The following is a 19,568-nucleotide window of genomic DNA, read 5'->3' as shown; positions in this document are numbered from 1 at the left end:
AATTTCTATCGATTTCCATTTTTTCCCTGAGTACAGACCACATTCTTGTTCCTTTGTATGTATCACAGATTTTGTTGAACACTGGATATTTGATAATATATTGGAGCAACCTTAGTATTCTAATTGCTTCCTTGCACTGGAGCTTACTCTTCTGTTTTTGTTTGTTTAATGACCTGACAGGGATTAGTCTATGGAGTCTGTCTTCTGTGTGTTGTGTAGCTGCTGAAATCTGTGCTCAGGTATTTTTTTTTTCCTTCGTTTTTATCTTTAAACTTGCTCTGCATAGTTTAATGATTAGTCAATCATTAGCTAGAGATTGTGCTCAAATATCTTGGGCCAGTAAAGCTTCTACTTTGTGATGATGGGTCTGTGTGCCAGCAGGGGTACATATTCACAGTTTAGGCATTTTATAAGTCTTTTGAGGCTCTTATTTTCTGTTCAACCCTCTTGGGTCTCATCTGTACATACACAAGACCTCTTGTTCAGCCAGGAATGTGTGAATACCTAGGGTTTTCTCCATTCCCTCCATAGCCTTCTAGATTATAATGGACATGTAGGATGTTACCCTGAAATAGTTGTTTTGACAATTTTGTGAAGTTTCATCATTTTGGGGGAGGAGGAGCAGATTTACTGAGCTCCTTACTCCATTAGTCGAAAAGCCTTGTCTTTCACTCTCTTTCTCTTTTATAGCACCTTCTATATTATGACTTCCAAATATTTTTGATTGTATAAACTATTCATTAAAAATTTTTAAATTTTGGGGGATCCCTGGGTGGCTCAGCAGTTTGGCGCCTGCCTTTGGCCCGGGGCGCGATCCTGGAGTCCCGGGATCGAGTCCCACGTCGGGCTCCCGGCATGGAGCCTGCTTCTCCCTCTATCTGTGTCTCTGCTCCCACCCATCCCCCCATGAATAAATAAATAAATCTTAAAAATTTTTTTAAATTTTTTGTATTTATATTTGGATTTTAGATATCTCTTTCTTCATTAACTCATATGTAGCCTATTACTGTACTAATATATGGTATGTTATAAACATTTTTCCTGAGCCCAACAATTATCTTTTGCACCCTAGGCAAAGTAAGTACTTGCTCCTCTACCCAGAAATCTAAACCAGGGACAGGTCATACTTTGCTGATGCCTGCTGTAAGCCAGCACTGTCCAATACAATATAATGCAAGCCACATGTGTAACTACATTTTCTAGTAGTCACATTATAAAAAAGGAAAAATATGTAAAATTAATTTTAATATTTTATTTAAATCAACTTATAAAAATATTTTCAGCATGTAATATTAAAAGTTACTGAGATATTTTACACTATTTTTTATACAAAGTCTTCAAAATCTAGTGTATGTTTTATATGTACAACAAATCTCAATGAATAAGCCAAATTTTTTATGGTTAAAGTGAAATGTAGTCCTAACCAAAGAGTAAAGTTGTATTCAATGGAAAAGTATTTTGTACTCCTTCAGTTTTAAAATTTTAAGTTAATTAAAATCAAATAAAATGTAAAATTAATGTTCTTAGTCCAGCCACTTTTCAGTTGCCTGACAGTCAGTCATATGTGGCTAGAAGCTACAATACTGGACAGCACACCTCTAAACTATATATGCACTGCGAGGACTGAAGAAGTTATAAATAAGCCTATAATGTAGCTGGTTGTTCAGTTGAATCTATAATACACTATATACATATATTAAAAATTTCAGAAAAATAATACAAAGTTAAGAAGCACTGAAGTATGGTCTTACCCTCAAGACCTATTAGTTGGCTTTCTTGGCCAGGATACCATTGTGTTTGTTTGCCGGAAAGAAAAATTATATCTATAGCATATCCTAAGTATATTTACAACCATAAAGCTACTTCATTTGACCTATGCTATTAATTTCTCAAGTGATTAACATCTGGAATTTGATAAAATAGGTTCTGATTCACTGAAATAATTATTAGAAGTTACTTAATATTTTTACAATAACAAAATATATAGATGGGTTTTTTAAGTCTAAAGTTGTTTGTCTAATTTCCCATTTACAACTCTATAAGTTATAAGTTAAAGGCAACTTAAATATCTGTTCAATTTATCTAATAAAACACAATAAATTGTGATTTAATTATATGACATTCTTTTTCCCAAAATAAAAGAATTTACATGAATATGTATTATTAATACTAACAGAACTCTAAAAGGAAACATTCACTGCTAAATAAAATAATTCTACTAATCCCACAATTCAAACTGTTCCCATTACTCCATGTTACTTTTTTACCTTTGTGCACATATAAAACTCATACAAAATTATAACCAATGTGAATACAACTTGATATTTGGCTTTTTTCACTTACATCGTAAATATTTTTCCATGTTGCTGTATACTTTCCCATACAGTATTATTAATGATTACACATCAGGCCAAGGATATGTCATAATTTACTGAAAGTCCCCTGTTAAAATTTGTTTCTAATTCTTTATTATTAGTAGTATTATCAAAAGAACTAATGAATTAACAACTATGAAAAACAGGCTTTGTTATAAGTTTCATAACAATCTAGATAGCTTTGCAATTCTATTCTGTCACAAAAACAAAGGTTAGAAACATTACTGGAGAGAACTGCTGCAGAGATAGTATTGTTATCCACATTAGAAAACCAACAATGACTATCTGCAAGTGAAGTGTCTTTTTTTTTTTTTAAACGATTTTACTTATTTATTCATGAAAGACACAGAGAGACACGCAGAGACACAGGCAGAGGGAGAAGCAGGCTCCATGAGGGAGCCTGACTCAGGACTTGATCCCAGGACTCCAGGATCACACCCTGGGCTGAAGGCAGACGCTAAACCCCTGAGCCACCCAGGGATTCCCGTGAAATGTCTTTTAAAAAGATTATACCACTGTTCTCTTCCATGTTAGTATCTTTAAAGACTTTCCAGAGATTAACAACTAAATATTAAATGTACATTAAATATTAAATGTAACAACTAAATATAAAATGTAAATTAAATGTAAATATTTAAATATTAAATTTGTTACAAAACAAATATGTTCCTCAGATTGTATGTAAACTGATATTTAATTCCTACAAATCTAGAATGAAAGAACTTTTTATCTTTCCTTATAAATCTGAAGTGTATACTTCTTTCTTTAAATCATTTGTTGAAGCTTCAATTAAGGATCATCCAATTCCATGAAGCTAATATCCATTGAAATTCTAGGATTTTAGTAGTGTCATCAAGTTTATTACTAAAACAGTTTTCAGTGAGGTTAACCTTCACTGTACTATGTTTTGTTTTGTACATCTTTAAAGACTGAATATGAGAGAACATAATGTTATTTAGGCTCAGAAAGAGAAGGTATTTTTAAGAGGTTTGCAAGTATAGCATATATTTACAGCTGACATGACACTACCTGCATAGAACTTAATGTTAGGACCATTAATTTCCCCCAGCAATGGTTTTTATGACATGTATCTTGAGTTTCACTGTCTTTCTCCCCACCTACCATATTTTTCTAACTAGGTTCAAGACAAAAATCAAAACCCTCCTCTGTGGGTCTCCAACAATGGGGCCATATACATCACTCTGAGGTAAGAGGATCTACTTATTACATTCATATTCAAAACTTTGCGGGATCCAATTATTTCAGAAATGTTACTTGACTGTTTTAGCACCCAGACCTGGATAAAGTCTAGGAATAGTGGTCAGAAAGTGGATGGCCTACTGTCCCTTTTAATACCTAATTAATCTCTTATATTGCTGTGAATAATAGGCCTAAATATATTTCTCGATGATAAATGGTAAAATGTTCTTAGATAACAGGAAAACTAGGATTAAAAATAATAATTATTATTAAAAAATGCAGCTTTTAAAAACATTCTAGGGTTACAGTAGCACTGCAAGCACTGAGGGACTTCCTCCCTAACCTCCTCCAAACACATACCAAAGATAAAATTTAAAGAGAAAAATCACAAACACCTAGCTATGAAAAACACTAGTTAAGTATCTCAGTAGACAAAAAAAAAAAAGGAAACTTGTAGCCCTAATTAGAGCTTAAGGTATAGGCCTACTGGACTCTACACCTACAAGTAGGCAGTAATTGAGAAGTATGACTCTCACAAAGTAATGAGGGCTAAAAGTACTCTACAAAAGGCCTGGGATCAGAGCCAGACTAAGTGCTTGAAACCAACAGTTGAAGTAGGACTCTACCACCTGCAGGGGAGGGAAAAACATATAAAGCAAAAATGCCACTCACTACCTGAGGCTATAGCTTATAAAATATTATGTATCCGGGATGGTAAGAGGCCATGGTTTCAGCCCCACAGCTGAGACCAGGCCAAGGGATCTGCAGGCTTGGTAGCTGGATCTGCAGTGGCCCCAATATAACCTCAGGAGGGAGCCCTAAGCTGCCTATATGAGTAAAAGCCACTGTGAAGTCTCTAGGGAGGGCTGCATAAAAGGGGGTAGAGAAACTCCAACTCAAGATGAACTTGTGAACTAAAATTTTACTGACATTTTAGTTATAAAGGAGTAATTATTTCCTTTAAGTTGAAACACCTATGTGCAGTTCTTTAATAATCTCAAAGTCTACGATATTTTCATAGTATAATGAAAAGAGGTTTTTAGTAGACACACAACCTGTACAACTGCACACGTGCATTCTGCTTTAAGAGTCTATAACAACTTCTGGGTACAATTTTAATTAAATTACTCTTGTGGCCCATATTATCAAAGCTGATATACCCCAAATCATCTTGTTTTCATTTCCTAGAAATTTCCTGTTGCTGACTTTGATGACCTCAGGGAATCATTTATAGTAATCTCAAATCATGCTCAGTGTAATTCTAAGACAACTGTAACTACGGTGGCTTGGGTCTTCTCTAGGGTGGATTTAGTACATTTCTAAAGACCATGAAAACAAGAAGGCCTCTCAAGTTGCCTGTATATTTTATTTTTAATAGCTTTATTGAGGTATAACTGATACACAAAGAATTGTGGGTTGTAGTTGTTGTTTTTAAGTAACCCTACTACCGTAGAGAGAATCAACAAGTAACTATTTCCTTTGTGCATTTTATTTTAAGGCATTTCAGAGCAATAATTTTAGGGAATATATATTTAGGGGTACTCCAAAATAAGATTGCAAATGAAGCTGGAAGTAGATAAGAACTATGATTTTAGCTTTACATAAGAATAACATTTCCACTGAGTACTACAATCCAAAAACTCAATAGGCTGCTTCATAAACTCATTGTTAGAGGTAAATAAAACAGAGTGGATGACCATCTGCCAAAGAACTATAGAGAGATTCAGGATTCCTATATGAGAAAATAGGTTAGATATTGGTGAGATCTTTTCCAACTTCAGGATTCTATTACTGGTTTTTAAATTTTTGTTTTGTTTCTTTTTTTCACTCAACATAGAATTTTTTACATTTCTGACCCCAGTGCAATTTCTTTCTTGTACCAGGATTTTTTTTTTTTTAGTTAATTTATTTATTTACTTGAGAGAGGGAGAGAGAGAGAGGGAGAGAGAGAACATGCAGGGTAAAGGGTAAAGGAAAGGGAGAGAGAATCTCAAGCAGACTCTGCACTAGGCAGGGAGCCTGACACCAGAGTCCATCTCACAATCCTGAAATCATGACCTGAGCTGAAATCAAGAGTTGGGACACTCAACTGACTAAGCCACCCAGGTGCCCCTGTACCAAGATTACTTAAAACAACAATAGCTACATATAAAAATCATCATTAATATCTACTTCTTTTCCTCAGTTGTGTATGAAATTACAAAAGGTAGAGTCAAAAAGATCAGCAATTAATTATTGAGTCTAAAGGAAAGCAATACTTACTAGGAGCTATATAGAGGTGGCAGAGACAACTAGTAAAAATGGATGACTTGGTACCCCTGATTAAGAGCTAAAATACTGGCACACAAATAGAAATGGACATAGAAATCTCCCTTAAAATCATTTAATTAGGGGCTCCTGGGTGGATCAGTCAGTTAAGTGTCTGCCTTCAACTCAGGTCATGATCCCAGTGTCCTGGGATAGAGCCCAGCATGGACTCCCTGCTAAGCAGGGAGTCTGCTTCTCCCTCTGCCCACTCCTCATGCTTCTCTCTCTGTCTCTCAAATAAAAAAAATCATAAAACAATAAAGTCATTTAAATATATAATACTCAAAATAGATGACAGTAAAGAATATAGCAACTATTTCATAGCTAGCAATATATTTGATGGATGAGTTTCAAAATAAATAGAAAGAATGGAAAACCTCAAAGTTAAAATTACAAACTAGGAACACTGATACACAACACTGAAGCAACACTGAAAACTTAACATATTAATAAGACTTTAAGAATTATCAAATATAACAGTCAAGTCAGCAAAAGCAAATAACCCATTTAAATTAAGCTGATTATCTGAAAACACCCTTATTAGCTCTGTATGCATGGACGTTGAGCTCTGTATGCATGGACATTGAGACCCACTGTCCCTAGAAGAGTAGCATGCACTATACTAACAGCTTTTATAGGTCAAAGAAAAGAATGGAAAATGTACAGATAACTAGGAAGATGATATCTAGCATAACTGAAACAATCTAAAAACAAAAAAAAAAGCAACAAAAACTATGCTGAGTTAAAATACAAAAGGCAAAAAAAAGATGGCAATGATCCCTGACAAAATGGAAATAGCAGTTAGTGATTTTACCCAAAAATATTTAGGTATATGTATACAACACAGAAATGTTGATTTCCTAAACCTGTGCTTTCTAAAGTCGTAGCCATCTGCCATATTTGAGCACTTGAAATGTGCTAATACAATTCAGAAACCAATTTTTTAATTGTATTTGATTAATTTACATTAATTGTACTTCTGAATCAAAGTATACTAGAAGTATAAATGTAAAATACATACCAGATTTTAATGACAGTAAAAGCTAGAATGTGAACCATTAATAATTATTTAAAATGTGATTAAATGTTGAAATACTTTTGATACACTGGATTAAATATATTATTAAAATTAATTTAATCTTCCTTTTTTACTTTTTAAATGTAGCTTTTAGAAAATTTAAAATTATGTTTGTGGCTTGTATTATACATCTATTGCACAGTGTTGCTCTAAGGGATCAATGGGTTGAAAAAGTGTTAAATGCCCCAAATTTGAAATCTATGTCAGTCAGGATTTCTAAGTAAAATATTATCTATCTCCTAATGTCACAAATATTACTTTAGGCTACTCAGAATTTGTATATTTATATATTCCAAAGTCATTTGTATACTCTTCACACAGAAGATTGGTACAAATCATTAAGGCAGTCCTCTGAGGTCCGAACTATGGTAATGTTTAATGGTTATTTCAACCAGAATGAATAATCAAGTATCTGAAGGACACTGATTCATCAAAGACTTATTGACTCTGGGGATCCCTGGGTGGCGCAGCGGTTTGGCGCCTGTCTTTGGCCCGGGGCGCGATCCTGGAGACCCGGGATCGAATCCCACATCGGGCTCCCGGTGCATGGAGCCTGTGTCTCTGCCTCTCTCTCTCTCTCTCTCTCTCACTATCATAAGTAAATAAAAAAATTAAAAAAAAAAAAGACTTATTGACTCTTTTTATATTCAGATTCTCCCACTGATATGGTAAATAATGCTTTTTCATATATAAGAGCTAAACAAGATCATTACTATAGCAAAAATTTTATTAAGACTAATTTTAAGACAATTATATCTATATATATGTGTGTATCTGCAGGCATATATATATATATATGCTTATAAAATTTTCCCTGGAAGAAAAATATCAGACCTGTACGCCTTTATAGTGTTTTTCCAACCTTTTTCATACTATGGCATTTCATAGAGAATTGTATTTGAAAAGACACACTGGAATAAATGGTTAAGTCCACCCAAGAAAGGACATCACTATTTAAGCACACTTACTTGTAGCACACCAATTGGGAAGCTTGGTTTTAAAGGTCCAAATACAAAATACTGCAAAAATCCCTGACCCATATTTTATTTTTACCTGATATATATTTATTTTTACTTATGCCTACAGTTGTGAAAATACAACCCCTCAACATTTTTAAAGACAATATCCAAAGAAGGCCACAAGATGGAGATATTACTCTATTACCATTTTTATTTGTAATTGATGCATTTTTCCACATTTCCCCTCTCCTTACATATTTCCTATTTTTGCCTCTCAGTGGTATTCTCAGCTACTGTCCCTATCACAAACAGACTGATTCCTCTCCCACTCTGCTTTAACCAGCTTTATTATAAAAGTATTATATAATGAATGCTTGTTTTTTTTTTTTAATTTTTATTTATTTATGATAGTCACACAGAATGAGAGAGAGAGAGGCAGAGACACAGGCAGAGGGAGAAGCAGGCTCCATGCACCGGGAGCCCGACATGGGATTCGATCCTGGGTCTCCAGGATCGCGCCCTGGGCCAAAGGCAGGCGCCAAACCGCTGCGCCACCCAGGGATCCCCTGAATGCTTGTTTTTAATATTAAAGCAAGCAAATTAATTATTTTATTCTAGCTCAGTATTTTTCTACCTCTCTCAAATTAAGATAATCTTTATATATTGTTCCCCTGTAGGTAAAAAATCTTTTAAAAATTTGCTACCCACAATGTAATAAGCATTCCAAAAGTCGTTTACTAGTATACATTACTTTGTAAGGCTATAGATTTACTTCATGTTGATATTGCTCTAAACTTCTCCAGAACTCTTAAGAACAGGTCTTAAACCAGTTTATGAACCTTACATTAAATTTATATTCAGGTCACTTTATCAGTTCCCACTGTATTTACCCAAGCTTACTAACCCAATTTAGTCACCAAATTTAGCTCCAAATGACTATTAGCTAAACTGAAAATAAAATCCATCTTAAAGATTTACTATTAATAAGAATAATCTGCCAAATATGCTGCAGGCTTTGAAGGTGATTCAAAATAATAAGTTTCAACAACAGTTTGAGAGATGTCAGTATTGTTGAAAACCTCTGACACTTTCCACAATAACTAATTTCAAGATCAATCTAATTTACACTAAGTTGAACCTCATACTACTTTGAAAGGTGTGATACAAAAGGCACACATTAATTCTATATAACTACTATAGAATTGTACAGCATGGCAATCATTTGAACTTTATTAAATGTCTGAACCAAAATTCTTTAAACACAAGAAGTCTATTTCCTACCATAGATAAAACACCCACTAAAAATACAAGATAGTATATAATCAACTACAAGTAAAATCACAATTTTTAGCTATCCTACATTATACATACATGTTAACTTTCTTAAATCAAATTTAGAAACTATTAACACAAAACACCACTTAAAGTCAGAAAATAACCTAAGTACTAATCTTTTATCTCTTAACTAAAAGGTCATTGAAAATAACTAATAAGATTTGCAATTTTTTTCTTATTTCAAAAAGTCAGAGGCTTCTTGGTAATGTATAACTTCAATTGGTCATGGGATAGCCTACTTAACTTGACCCATTTTGATGTGGTATGAATAAAGTCCTCAAAAACTGACTAGAAATAAGAAGTCTCTACCTTCCTTAGTCGCATGCATATGGGCCCCATGATTTCCCTAAGATCTGTTCAGATCTTCCCAGTAAATGACAATGATCTTTCTGATCTTAACTTGTTTTGACTACTACTCATTCATTACACGTCCGACAGTAGAGTCTCATGTAGCTTTTAAAAATTCTTGTGCCTTCTAAAACCAGGAGTTGTCTAACTAAGGAAATTATTCCTTTTAGAATTCTAGTGTTTGCTTTCAGTGACATTTTAATACTGCTATTTAGACTATGACATACACTTAATTCTTGATTTTAGGCTCTGATCTTCAACAATTAATCTTTAATAATTCAAATTCTATTAGCTGTGTACCTGCACAGGGCTTTATGTTTACTGCCTCACTGGCACTAAAATGGGTGTCTATCTAATAATGAAACATTGTTTTAAACACATTCTCTCCAACCAGAAATGTAGACTATGGCATACCCTTGCTTTTGCAACATGCCCAATTACATATGAGATTTCAGTTGGTTGATGACATTAATCAGAAACACTAAGTGAATGAATCCTAACCTTACTTTAGTATTAACAAGGATGGGAACGGAGACCCAAATTCTATATTAAATTTCTAATTATGTCCTAATGACACTCTTCAACAAAAATTTCAGTAAATATAAGTAAAAAAAAAAAAACAAAAACAAAATATTTAGCTCCTAAAATAAAATACTGTGATGTTACTTAAAACACTGTAATCATTTCAGCTGGGCTTGAGAAAAGAATGGAAGACTTCTGAGAGACCCTTACCATGGAGATAAAAGAGTTAAAAAACTGAAATGAAAAACGCAGTAACTGAGATTGAAAACAGGCTTGATGCAATGAACACAAAGTTGGAAGAAGCAGAGAACAAATATGTGACACAGATGACAAAAAAAAATGGACAATCATGAAGTTGAACAAAAGAAAGAAAAATCATGGAACATAAGAATAGCCTTGCTGGATAGAGTGTTCTTGGCTGCAGATTTCTCACACTCAGCACTTTGAATATATCATGCTACTCCCTTCTGGCTTGCCAAATTTCTGTTGAGAAATCTGCAGCTAGCCTTATGGGTCTTCCTTTGTGAGTTAAGGACTTTGTTTGCTCTTTTTAAGTTTTTTTTTCCATATCATTATATTTTGCAAATGTAATTACAATATGTCTTGGTGTTGGCCTACTTTTGTTTGATTTTGATGTGAGTTCTCTGTGCCTCATGGATCTTGATATCAGTTTCCTTCTCCAGCTTAGGGAATTTTTCAACTATTATTTCCTCAAGTAAATTTTCTGCCCCCTTTGTCTCCTTCTTCTGGGACTTCTCTGATATGAATGTTATTATGTTTGATGGAATCACTGAGTTCAATATCCTCAAATCAATCAACATGATACACTACATTCATAAAAGAAAGGACAAGAACCCTATGATCCTTTCAGTAAATGCAGAAAAAGCATCTGACAAAGTACATCTATTCATGATAAAAACCGTCAACAAAGTAGGTTTAGAGGAAACATACCTCAACATAATAAAGGCCATACATGAAGAACCTACACCTAATATCATTCTCAATGGGGAAAAACTGAGAGCTTTCCTCTATGGTCAGGAAAAAGACAAGAATGTCCACTCTCACCACTGTTATTTAACACAGTATTGGAAATTCTAACCACAGCAATCAGACGACAAAAAGAAAAAGCATCCAAATCGGTAAGAAAGAAGTAGAATTTTCACTATTTGCTGACAACATGACTCTGTAGAAAATCCAAAAGACTCCACCAAAAAACTGCTAGAACCAATACATGAATTCAGTAAAGTCAACAGTAAACAAAATCAACATACAAAAATCAGTTGCATTTCTATACACCAATAATGAAGCAGCAGAAAGAAATAACAAGGAATCAAACCTCAATTACAACTGCACCAAAAACCATAAGATACCTAGAACTAAATCTAAGCAAAGAGGTGAAAGACCTATATCCTGAAACCTATAAAATACTGATGAAAGAAACTGAAGATGACACAAAGAAATGGAAAGACAAGGATGCCTGGGTGGCTCAGTGGTTGGGCACCTGCCTTTGGTTCAGGTCTGATCCCAGGATACGGGATCGAGTCCCACATCAGACTCCCTGCGAGGAGCCTGCTTCTCCCTCTGCCTGTGTCTCTGCCTCTCTCTCTCTCTCAGTCTGTGTCTATCATGAATAGATAAATAATCTTAAAAAAAAAAAAAGAAATGGAAAGACATACCATGCTCATGGACTGGAAGAACAAATATTGTTAAAATGTCTATACAACTCAAAGCAATCTACATATTTAATGTAATCTCTTTTGGAATACCAACAGCAGGGGCACCTGGGTGGCTCAGTGGCTGAGCATGTGCCTTTGGCTCAGGTTGTGATCCTGGGGTTCTGCAACTGAGTCCTGTATCAGGCTCCCACAGGGAGCCTACTTCTCCTTCTGCCTATGTCTCTGCCTCTGTCTCATGAATAAATAAAATATTTAAAAAAATATTGACAGCATTTTTCACAGAACTAGAACAAACAATCCTAAAATTTGTATGGAACCACACACACACACAAAAAAAACCTTGAATAGCCAAAGCAAACTTGAAAAAGCAAAGCTGGAGGCATCAGAATTCTGGGCTTCAAGTTATATTACAAAGCTGCAGTAATCAAGACAGTATAGTACCGGCACAAAAATAAACACATAGATTTATGAAACAGAACAGAAATCCCAGGAATGAATCCACAACCATATGGGCAAATCATCAAAAGAGCAGGAAAGAATATCCAATGGAAAAAAGACAATCGTTTCAACAAATGGTGTTGGGAAAACTGGACAGCAACATGCAGATGAATGAAACTTGACCACTTTCTTTCACCATACACAAACATAAACTCAAAATGGATTAAAGACCTAAATATGAGGCCTGAAACCATTAAAATCGTAGAGCAGAACACAGGCAGTAACCTCTGACATTGGCTGTAGCAACTTCTTACTAGATATGTCTCCTGAGGAAGGGAAATAAAAGCAAAAATAAATTACTGGAACTTCATCAAGATAAAAAGCTTCTACATAGTAAAGGAAACAATCCATAAAACTAAAAAGCAGCCTACCAAATGGGAGAAGATATTTGCAAATGACATGTCTGATAAAGGACTAGTATCCAAAATCTATAAAGAACTTATTACCAAACTCTACATCCAAAAACAAATAATCCAATTAAAAATGGTCAGAAGACATGAACAGACACTTTTCAAAAAAAGACATACAGATGGCCAAGAGACACATGAAAAGATGCTTAACATCACTATTCATCAGTGAAGTACAAATCAAAACTACAATTAGATATATCACCTCACACCTGTCAGAATGGCTAAAATTAACAACACAAGAAAAAACGGGTGTTGGTGAGGATATAGAGAATGGGGAATTCTCTCTCCTATACTATTGGTGGGAATGCAAACTGGTACAGTCACTCTGGAAAACAGTATGGAGTTTTCTCAAAAAGTTATAAATAGAACTACCCTATGATCCAGCAATTGTACTACTAGGTATTTATCCAAAGATACAAAAATCCTAATTCAAAGGGATATGTGCACCCTAATGTTTATCTCAGCATTATCTATAATAGCCTAAATATGGAAAGAGCCCAAATGTCTATTGACTGAGGAATGGATAAAGAAGATGTGATATATATACAGTGGAATATTACTCAGTCATCAAAAAAAGAATTAAATCTTGCATCAAAAAAGAATTAAATCTTACCATTTCCAATAATGTGGATGGAGCTAGTGAGCATCATGCAAAATGAAATAAGTCAGAAAGACAAATGCCATATGATTTCACATATGTGGAATTTAAGAAACAATTGTTCAGGGGGGAACATAGAGGGGTAATTTAAGAAAAAGACTCTTAACTATATAGAACAAACTGATGGTTATAGAAGGGAGGTGGGTGGAGGGATGGGTTAAACAGGTGATGGGGATTGAGAGCACTTGTGATGAACACAGGGTGTTGTATGGAAGTGTCCAATCACTAAACTGTATACCTGAAATAAATATTACAGTGTATGTTAATCTGGAATTTAAATAAAAACTTAAAAAAAACATAGTAATGATGTCTTACATTCATTAATATAGAACCCACTTTCACAAATAAGTGCTTTGATGAAAATAAAGGTTTTAAAAGATATTTATGACTATACTTTCATTATAAAATGGGGCCAGGGTCCTGGTTCTCCTAATCAAAAGTCCCTCTCTTCACTATAGCTCCTCTCCTTCCATCTCTGCTCACATGTCTATACAAGATAATATTTAAATATCTGCAATGTACTTAACAATGAAGTAAATAAAGATACTATTTGTCCAAAAAATGAGGCAACTAACTTGCCCAAAATTATAAGTCAGAAGATGGCCTGGTCCAAGTTCTAAAGGTCATCGATCATTCCAATTAAAGTGTTTAGAGAGTGACCAACCTAATTATTTTAGATCAAGTGGAAAAGGATAAAATGGATGCTACGTTCAGTCTCCATCATCCCTGGTTTCTAGTTTAGCATAAGGATATCACAAAAAAAATTTTATATTGTCTCTAATTCTTCCCCTTCTCTCCTGAGCCCAATCTAACCAGACCATTGATCTCACCACCCCCGAAACAGCTCCTGCTTAGGTAATCAATGACCTCCACGTTGTTATATTCAACAGTCAATTCTCAGAACCTTCATTTTAGTTATCATCAGCATTTTCCCCACCTGATCACTTTCTCCTCTTTAAAATTCTTTCTTAAAAAAATAAATAAAATAAAATAAAATAAAATAAAATAAAATTCTTTCTTGACTTGAAAGAGACCAACTTTCTCTTGGTTTGCCTCCTACTTCACTGGCTGCTCCTTCTCCATTTCCTTTGCTGGTTCTTCCACATCTCCCTTTCTCTGGAAGTTTGGAATGCCCATGGCTTACCTCCCAGGCCTCTGTTTTCCCTCTTACTTTCACCATCCACCCCTCCAGGTGAACTTATCCAGTTTTGTGGTCTTAAATTGCCTTCTAAGTGCCAAGGACTCCCAAATTTATATCTACAGCTCAAATCTTTCTCCTTGTAACTCCAGAATTATATAATCAATGTCGATATGCCAGATCCACTTGAATGTTTAACAGATACTTAAATTCGGCACAACCAAAGCCAAATTTCTGATTTTCCCCCAACCAGACCTGCGTCTATACTAGCTTCTCCATCTCATTAGGTAACAACTGCAATTAAACAAGTATTTAATTACCGAGGCCAAAAGCTTTAGAATTATTCTCAACCTCACCCCCCTCATATGATACATTCAAACAAACAGTAAAATTCTGTCAGCTTTTGTTTCAATTATATCCAGAATTTGACCAGATCCACTCTACATTTTACACAATTATCCCACTAAGTAACTAAGGACATACATACAGTCCTCAACACAATAATCATTCTGAAATTTAAGTCAAATCAGGTACCTCTTCAGTTTAACCCAACATGGATCCCAACTTACACATACGTAATAGCCAAAGTCCATGACTCTGATCTCATCTATTACCGTCCTCCTGGTTCACCCTTCTCCAGCCCCACTAGCTGCCCTGCTATTCCTCAAACATTAAGCAAACTCTTGCCTCAAGGCCTTAGTATTTACTGTCTGCCTTTCTTGAATACCTTCCCCAACTTGTCCACATGACTCACATACTTCCTTTGGAGGTCTTTTCTGACCACCTGACATTTATATTTACTTGTTTGATTGTTTCCTATTACCTCCCCCAAGTAAAATGCGAGTTTCACAAGGCTAGGGGGTTTGTTTTATATGCCAGCCAATTCCCAGTGCTTAAACTTCAGCAGGCACAAAATAAATCTCTGCTAAATTAACAACAAAACTGATGGATGCATAGAGCCAATTTACAACTCTGAATAACCTATCTAATTTGTCCTAGTCCCTCATGTCTGGCTAGTCACCAAAAGATTATTGGCTCTGGCCTGAAAATTAAACATTAAGAAACGGAAAGAGGCTACATTTGTCTCTACCAAATTTCTGGTCCCCTGAAAGTGTTCCAAAAAGTTAAGTTTCGATGTAATGTGAAGACCTTGTTCCATTCAGTGTCTCTGCTTGGGTAGAATAAAATTGCTTCTGGATTCCTTCCAATTTCAACACTGCTAGGTAGAGAAACACAGATTAAAATAATTTTCTGGATCCTTCTTTTCAAATTCTTTGACATAGAATCTTCTCAATTATGCTTCTTTATTCTCTATCTTTGCTCCTACAGTTAAGTGCTCTGATTGTTTTACTGCCTAATTAACTCTGAAATTAAACTGCGTGAAATTATAAATGAAAATTTTATGAGGGTTCTCATGCAAGCCAGACTACATAATCGAAATTTTAAACTACTGCTACTAAATTTCTATATTCCTTTAAAGGACCTTAAAATTCCATGAATAACTGGAAAGTATCTTCAAGATCTTTGGACAGGTTATGTATAGGCTTTTACCAGGAGCACCTGGGTGGCTCAGTCGGCTAAGCATCTGCCTTCAGCTCAGGTCATGATCCTGGGCTCCTGGGATCAAGCCTGTATCCGGGTCCCTGCTGGGCAGGGAGTCTGCTTCTCCCTCTCCCTCTGTCCTTCCCCATGCTCTCAATCTCTCTCAAATAAATAAAATCTTTTTTATTTTTATTTTTTTAAATCTTTTTTTAAAGGACTTTCTAGCTACAGAGTTTATTCAATCATGATAAATTCTATATATTAAAGGCATTCTTAAGTGTCCTCAGAGTTATATTTTCACTAATGATTTTTATTTTTTTATTTTTATATTTTTAGAGATTTTATTTATTTATTCATAGAGAGAAAGAGGCAGAGAGAGAAGCAGGCTCCATGCAGGGAGCCGGACGTGGGACTCGATTCCAGGTCTCCAGGATCAGACCCCGGGCTGCAGGCGGCGCTAAGCTGCTGGGCCACGGGGGCTGCCCCTTCACTAATGATTTTTACACATTTATATCATTTACTCCAAAAATGAGGTATATTTTGTCTCCATGAGTAGCAAGTGGCACCAGGTGAAGATAATGAATATAGACAGATACCACACAATTGTTTGCATGTAAGAATCTTAAGTGTGAAATGCTTACACTGTATAACTCTTACAAAAATGAAATTGTTAAAATCATGGGGCCGGGGCAAAAGCAATTTTATATTCCATTCTTTTTCGCTGAATGTAAATTTCCATTTAGTGTTAAACTCAATAGTTTGTACAAATTTATGATAACCTATGGGGGGAAATGTACATTTCATTTCATATCTAGTCATGAACGACATACCATATTCATATCTTGTCTAGGATGACAATTGTTGGTAAACCTTAATTTTTTTTTTTTTTTTACCCACATAACTATTCAAAGCATTTTCTGAAGGGCTGAATCGGATCGTGTGAAATTCTGTCTTTATCCCATAATCCTTAAATCAGTGAAATGTCATCTTTTCCGAGGCAGCAGATGGACTGGATATCTACCCTCCGGTACCGCTCCCGAAGTAGGAGTAAAGAGCAACAAACTGACATTACAAGTTAGCCTCAAGCTCAGAAAAGAAAGTTAAAGAAAAGAAATGGAAGGAAAACAAAAAGAAAGAAAACTCTCCTGTGCTACTGGTTGGGCTTCTCTTCCTGTAACACCCCCAAGTGCCTCCCCTACCCAGAAAACTTCTATTTTTAATTCCAGGACCAATACGGTGGAGGCTTCAAGATCCTCCAGATTTCAAAACTGTGATACGAAGCCCTATCCAACAGGCTAACAAGTCCAAGGTACACCGAGAGGAAAACTTCTGCAACACAGACGCCGACCAAAACGCCTATCTTCCCGGAAAGGAAGAGAGGCAAGAAAGCAGCTAAAATGGCAAGTGTAACCGGGTAGGTGAAAATTTAGGGGAAGCCATGACTATTCTCTCCACACTCAGGAGGCAGCAAAGCGAAGATGTAAAAGGTCTGCCCACGCTACTCTTCTCCTTCTTCCCCCAGCTCAGCTGGGTGCAGGGATCGCCCCCAGAATGGCTGAGGGAAGGCGAGGTATCGACACCCCATGCTGGAGGCACCGTCCGACCTGTCACCGAGACCGGAACCGGAGAAGGGGAGCACAGCGGCGAGGAGCGCGGGGAGGGGGACCAACCCTGAGGCTGGGGTGACCAGGAGACCCCGGCGGGCCCCGGGGAGCAGCGCCGCCAGAGCCCAGGATGCCCACGTCCGGGCCGCGGCGCCGGCTCCCTCCGAGGAAACCGGGTGCAAGCCCGCCCCACCCCCTCCTTTCTGCCGGGAGCCGTACGTTTCGGCCCCGGGAGTCGCCGAAGAGGCGCAGCCCTCGGGCGGCCGGCGGCCCCGCTTACCTGCTGCACCCCGAGGAACTGGTAGAAGTTGAGCTGCACCTCCTCCACCAAGTCAAATAACTCCAGGTCCCCGCTCTCCCAGCCGTGCGCCGGCCCCACCGCCGCCAGGAGCAGCAGCAACAGCAGCGGCGGCGGCGGGAACCGCACAAGCCGACGCCAGCGGCGCCGAGGTGGCCGAGGTGGCCGGGCCGGCCGGGAGCAGGTAGCCGTCATCGCACTGGGCTCGGAAAGGTCAGCCGCCACGCTGTGCCGTCGGCCGCGACCGGGGACGTGGCGGGCAGCGCGGGCTGTGCGAACAGCGCCTGTCAGTCAGAAGCACCGACAGCCGCACGGGAGGCGCCCGCGCCGGCGGCAGGGCGAGGGCGGCGGGAGCGGGCGGGAGCGGGAGGACGCAGCGGCGGGTGGGTGGCCGGGCGGGGCCGCAGCGGCTCTACCTTCCGCAGACCCTCACCCCCAGGCCTACAAACAGCTGCACAGCCAGCGCCGGGCGCTGAGGTTGCAGAGGGGGAGCGGCTTCCCTTCGCCTCAGCCTATCCCAGTCCCCGCTTCCGGTGACATCACGTCTCCTAGCAACCGCGGGGCCGTGGGCGGGGCCGGAAGTAGGGCAGTCGGGCGGCGGGGATCCGGGCCTCTGAGAAACGCCTTTTTTGTCGCTCGCTCGCGCACCCTGAGAAGCTGTGCGTTTATTTACACAGATTAAGGCACATGGAAGCACACGTGTACCTGAACAGCCCACGTATAAATCTTCCTCGGAAACGTCTACCTTCTTACGATCTTCCCCGCCCGCCGTTTGGAAAACCAGCGTATTTGAAGACTGATTTGATTATGGCCTCTGTTTAACAGACGTTTCATTATACTGTCTGCATGAAGATACGGGAGAAATTGAACCCACGGCCTGAAAGCGGGGGGGGGGGGGGGGCAGTTCTAGTGAATAGAGCGTCCTTTGTGGCCGAGGTGAAGCAGAAATGGAATTCGGACCAACACAAAAAGTATAAGTATAAATAAGATTTATAGATATAATACCACATGCCATAGGCAGCCTGGTAGAATGAATAATGGTGACTCAGTCACAGTCTCAAGGGAAGTGCAGTTTATCCACCTTAACCCATTCTTTCTTTCTTTCTTTCTTTCTTTCTTTCTTTCTTTCTTTCTTTCTTTCTTTTCCTTAACCCATTTCTAATTGGGGCTCCTTTCCCAAGTGAGATGTTTTTAAAGAAATATACAGGCTTAAAACCTCCTTTCTCTTTCCCACCGATGTCTTACCTCCTACTCCTGCATTGCTTCTGTGCAGTACCTTCTAAGTTTTTTTCCTCTACCACTGTTGCTTTCTCTTGCATAAACTTAATTTTCTTTGTATGCTTCTCACACTTCTCCCCCCCCGACCCCCTACTCTTGTTGAGGAAGTAGAAGGGAATATATACATACACATACATATACCATATATATATATATATATATATATATTTGTATTAACTCAGGGTGCTTGCCCAGTTTTGAAAATTTTGCATTATGCTTTTCCCATCTTGGACCTTGCCAGTTAAATTAAGCTTAATAGGGGATAAAACTACTTTCACTCTTATTATAAAAGCATACATTTGATCAAGGTTAGGAAAGTAACTAGGAAGTAAATCTTAAATC

At 37.4% G+C, this 19,568-nt stretch overlaps 1 protein-coding gene across 1 annotated transcript in view; it reads right to left on the bottom strand.

The window, feature by feature from the left end:
- Positions 1-18,434, bottom strand: part of DNAJC1 (DnaJ heat shock protein family (Hsp40) member C1) — a 202,906-nt gene extending 184,472 nt beyond the window's left edge. The window contains exon 1 of the mRNA XM_055332364.1: positions 17,931-18,434. Coding sequence (XP_055188339.1) covers positions 17,931-18,143 — 213 coding nt within the window. The 5' untranslated portion in view covers positions 18,144-18,434. The remainder of the gene's footprint in view (positions 1-17,930) is intronic.
- Between the last annotated feature and the right edge of the window lie 1,134 nt (positions 18,435-19,568).

Source organism: Nyctereutes procyonoides, unplaced genomic scaffold, assembly GCF_905146905.1.
Source record: "Nyctereutes procyonoides isolate TBG_1078 unplaced genomic scaffold, NYPRO_anot_genome, whole genome shotgun sequence".
NCBI classification, from domain to species: domain Eukaryota; kingdom Metazoa; phylum Chordata; class Mammalia; order Carnivora; family Canidae; genus Nyctereutes; species Nyctereutes procyonoides.
The sequence above is the reverse complement of the archived record's forward strand: the minus strand, read 5'-3'. Positions and strand labels throughout refer to the sequence as shown.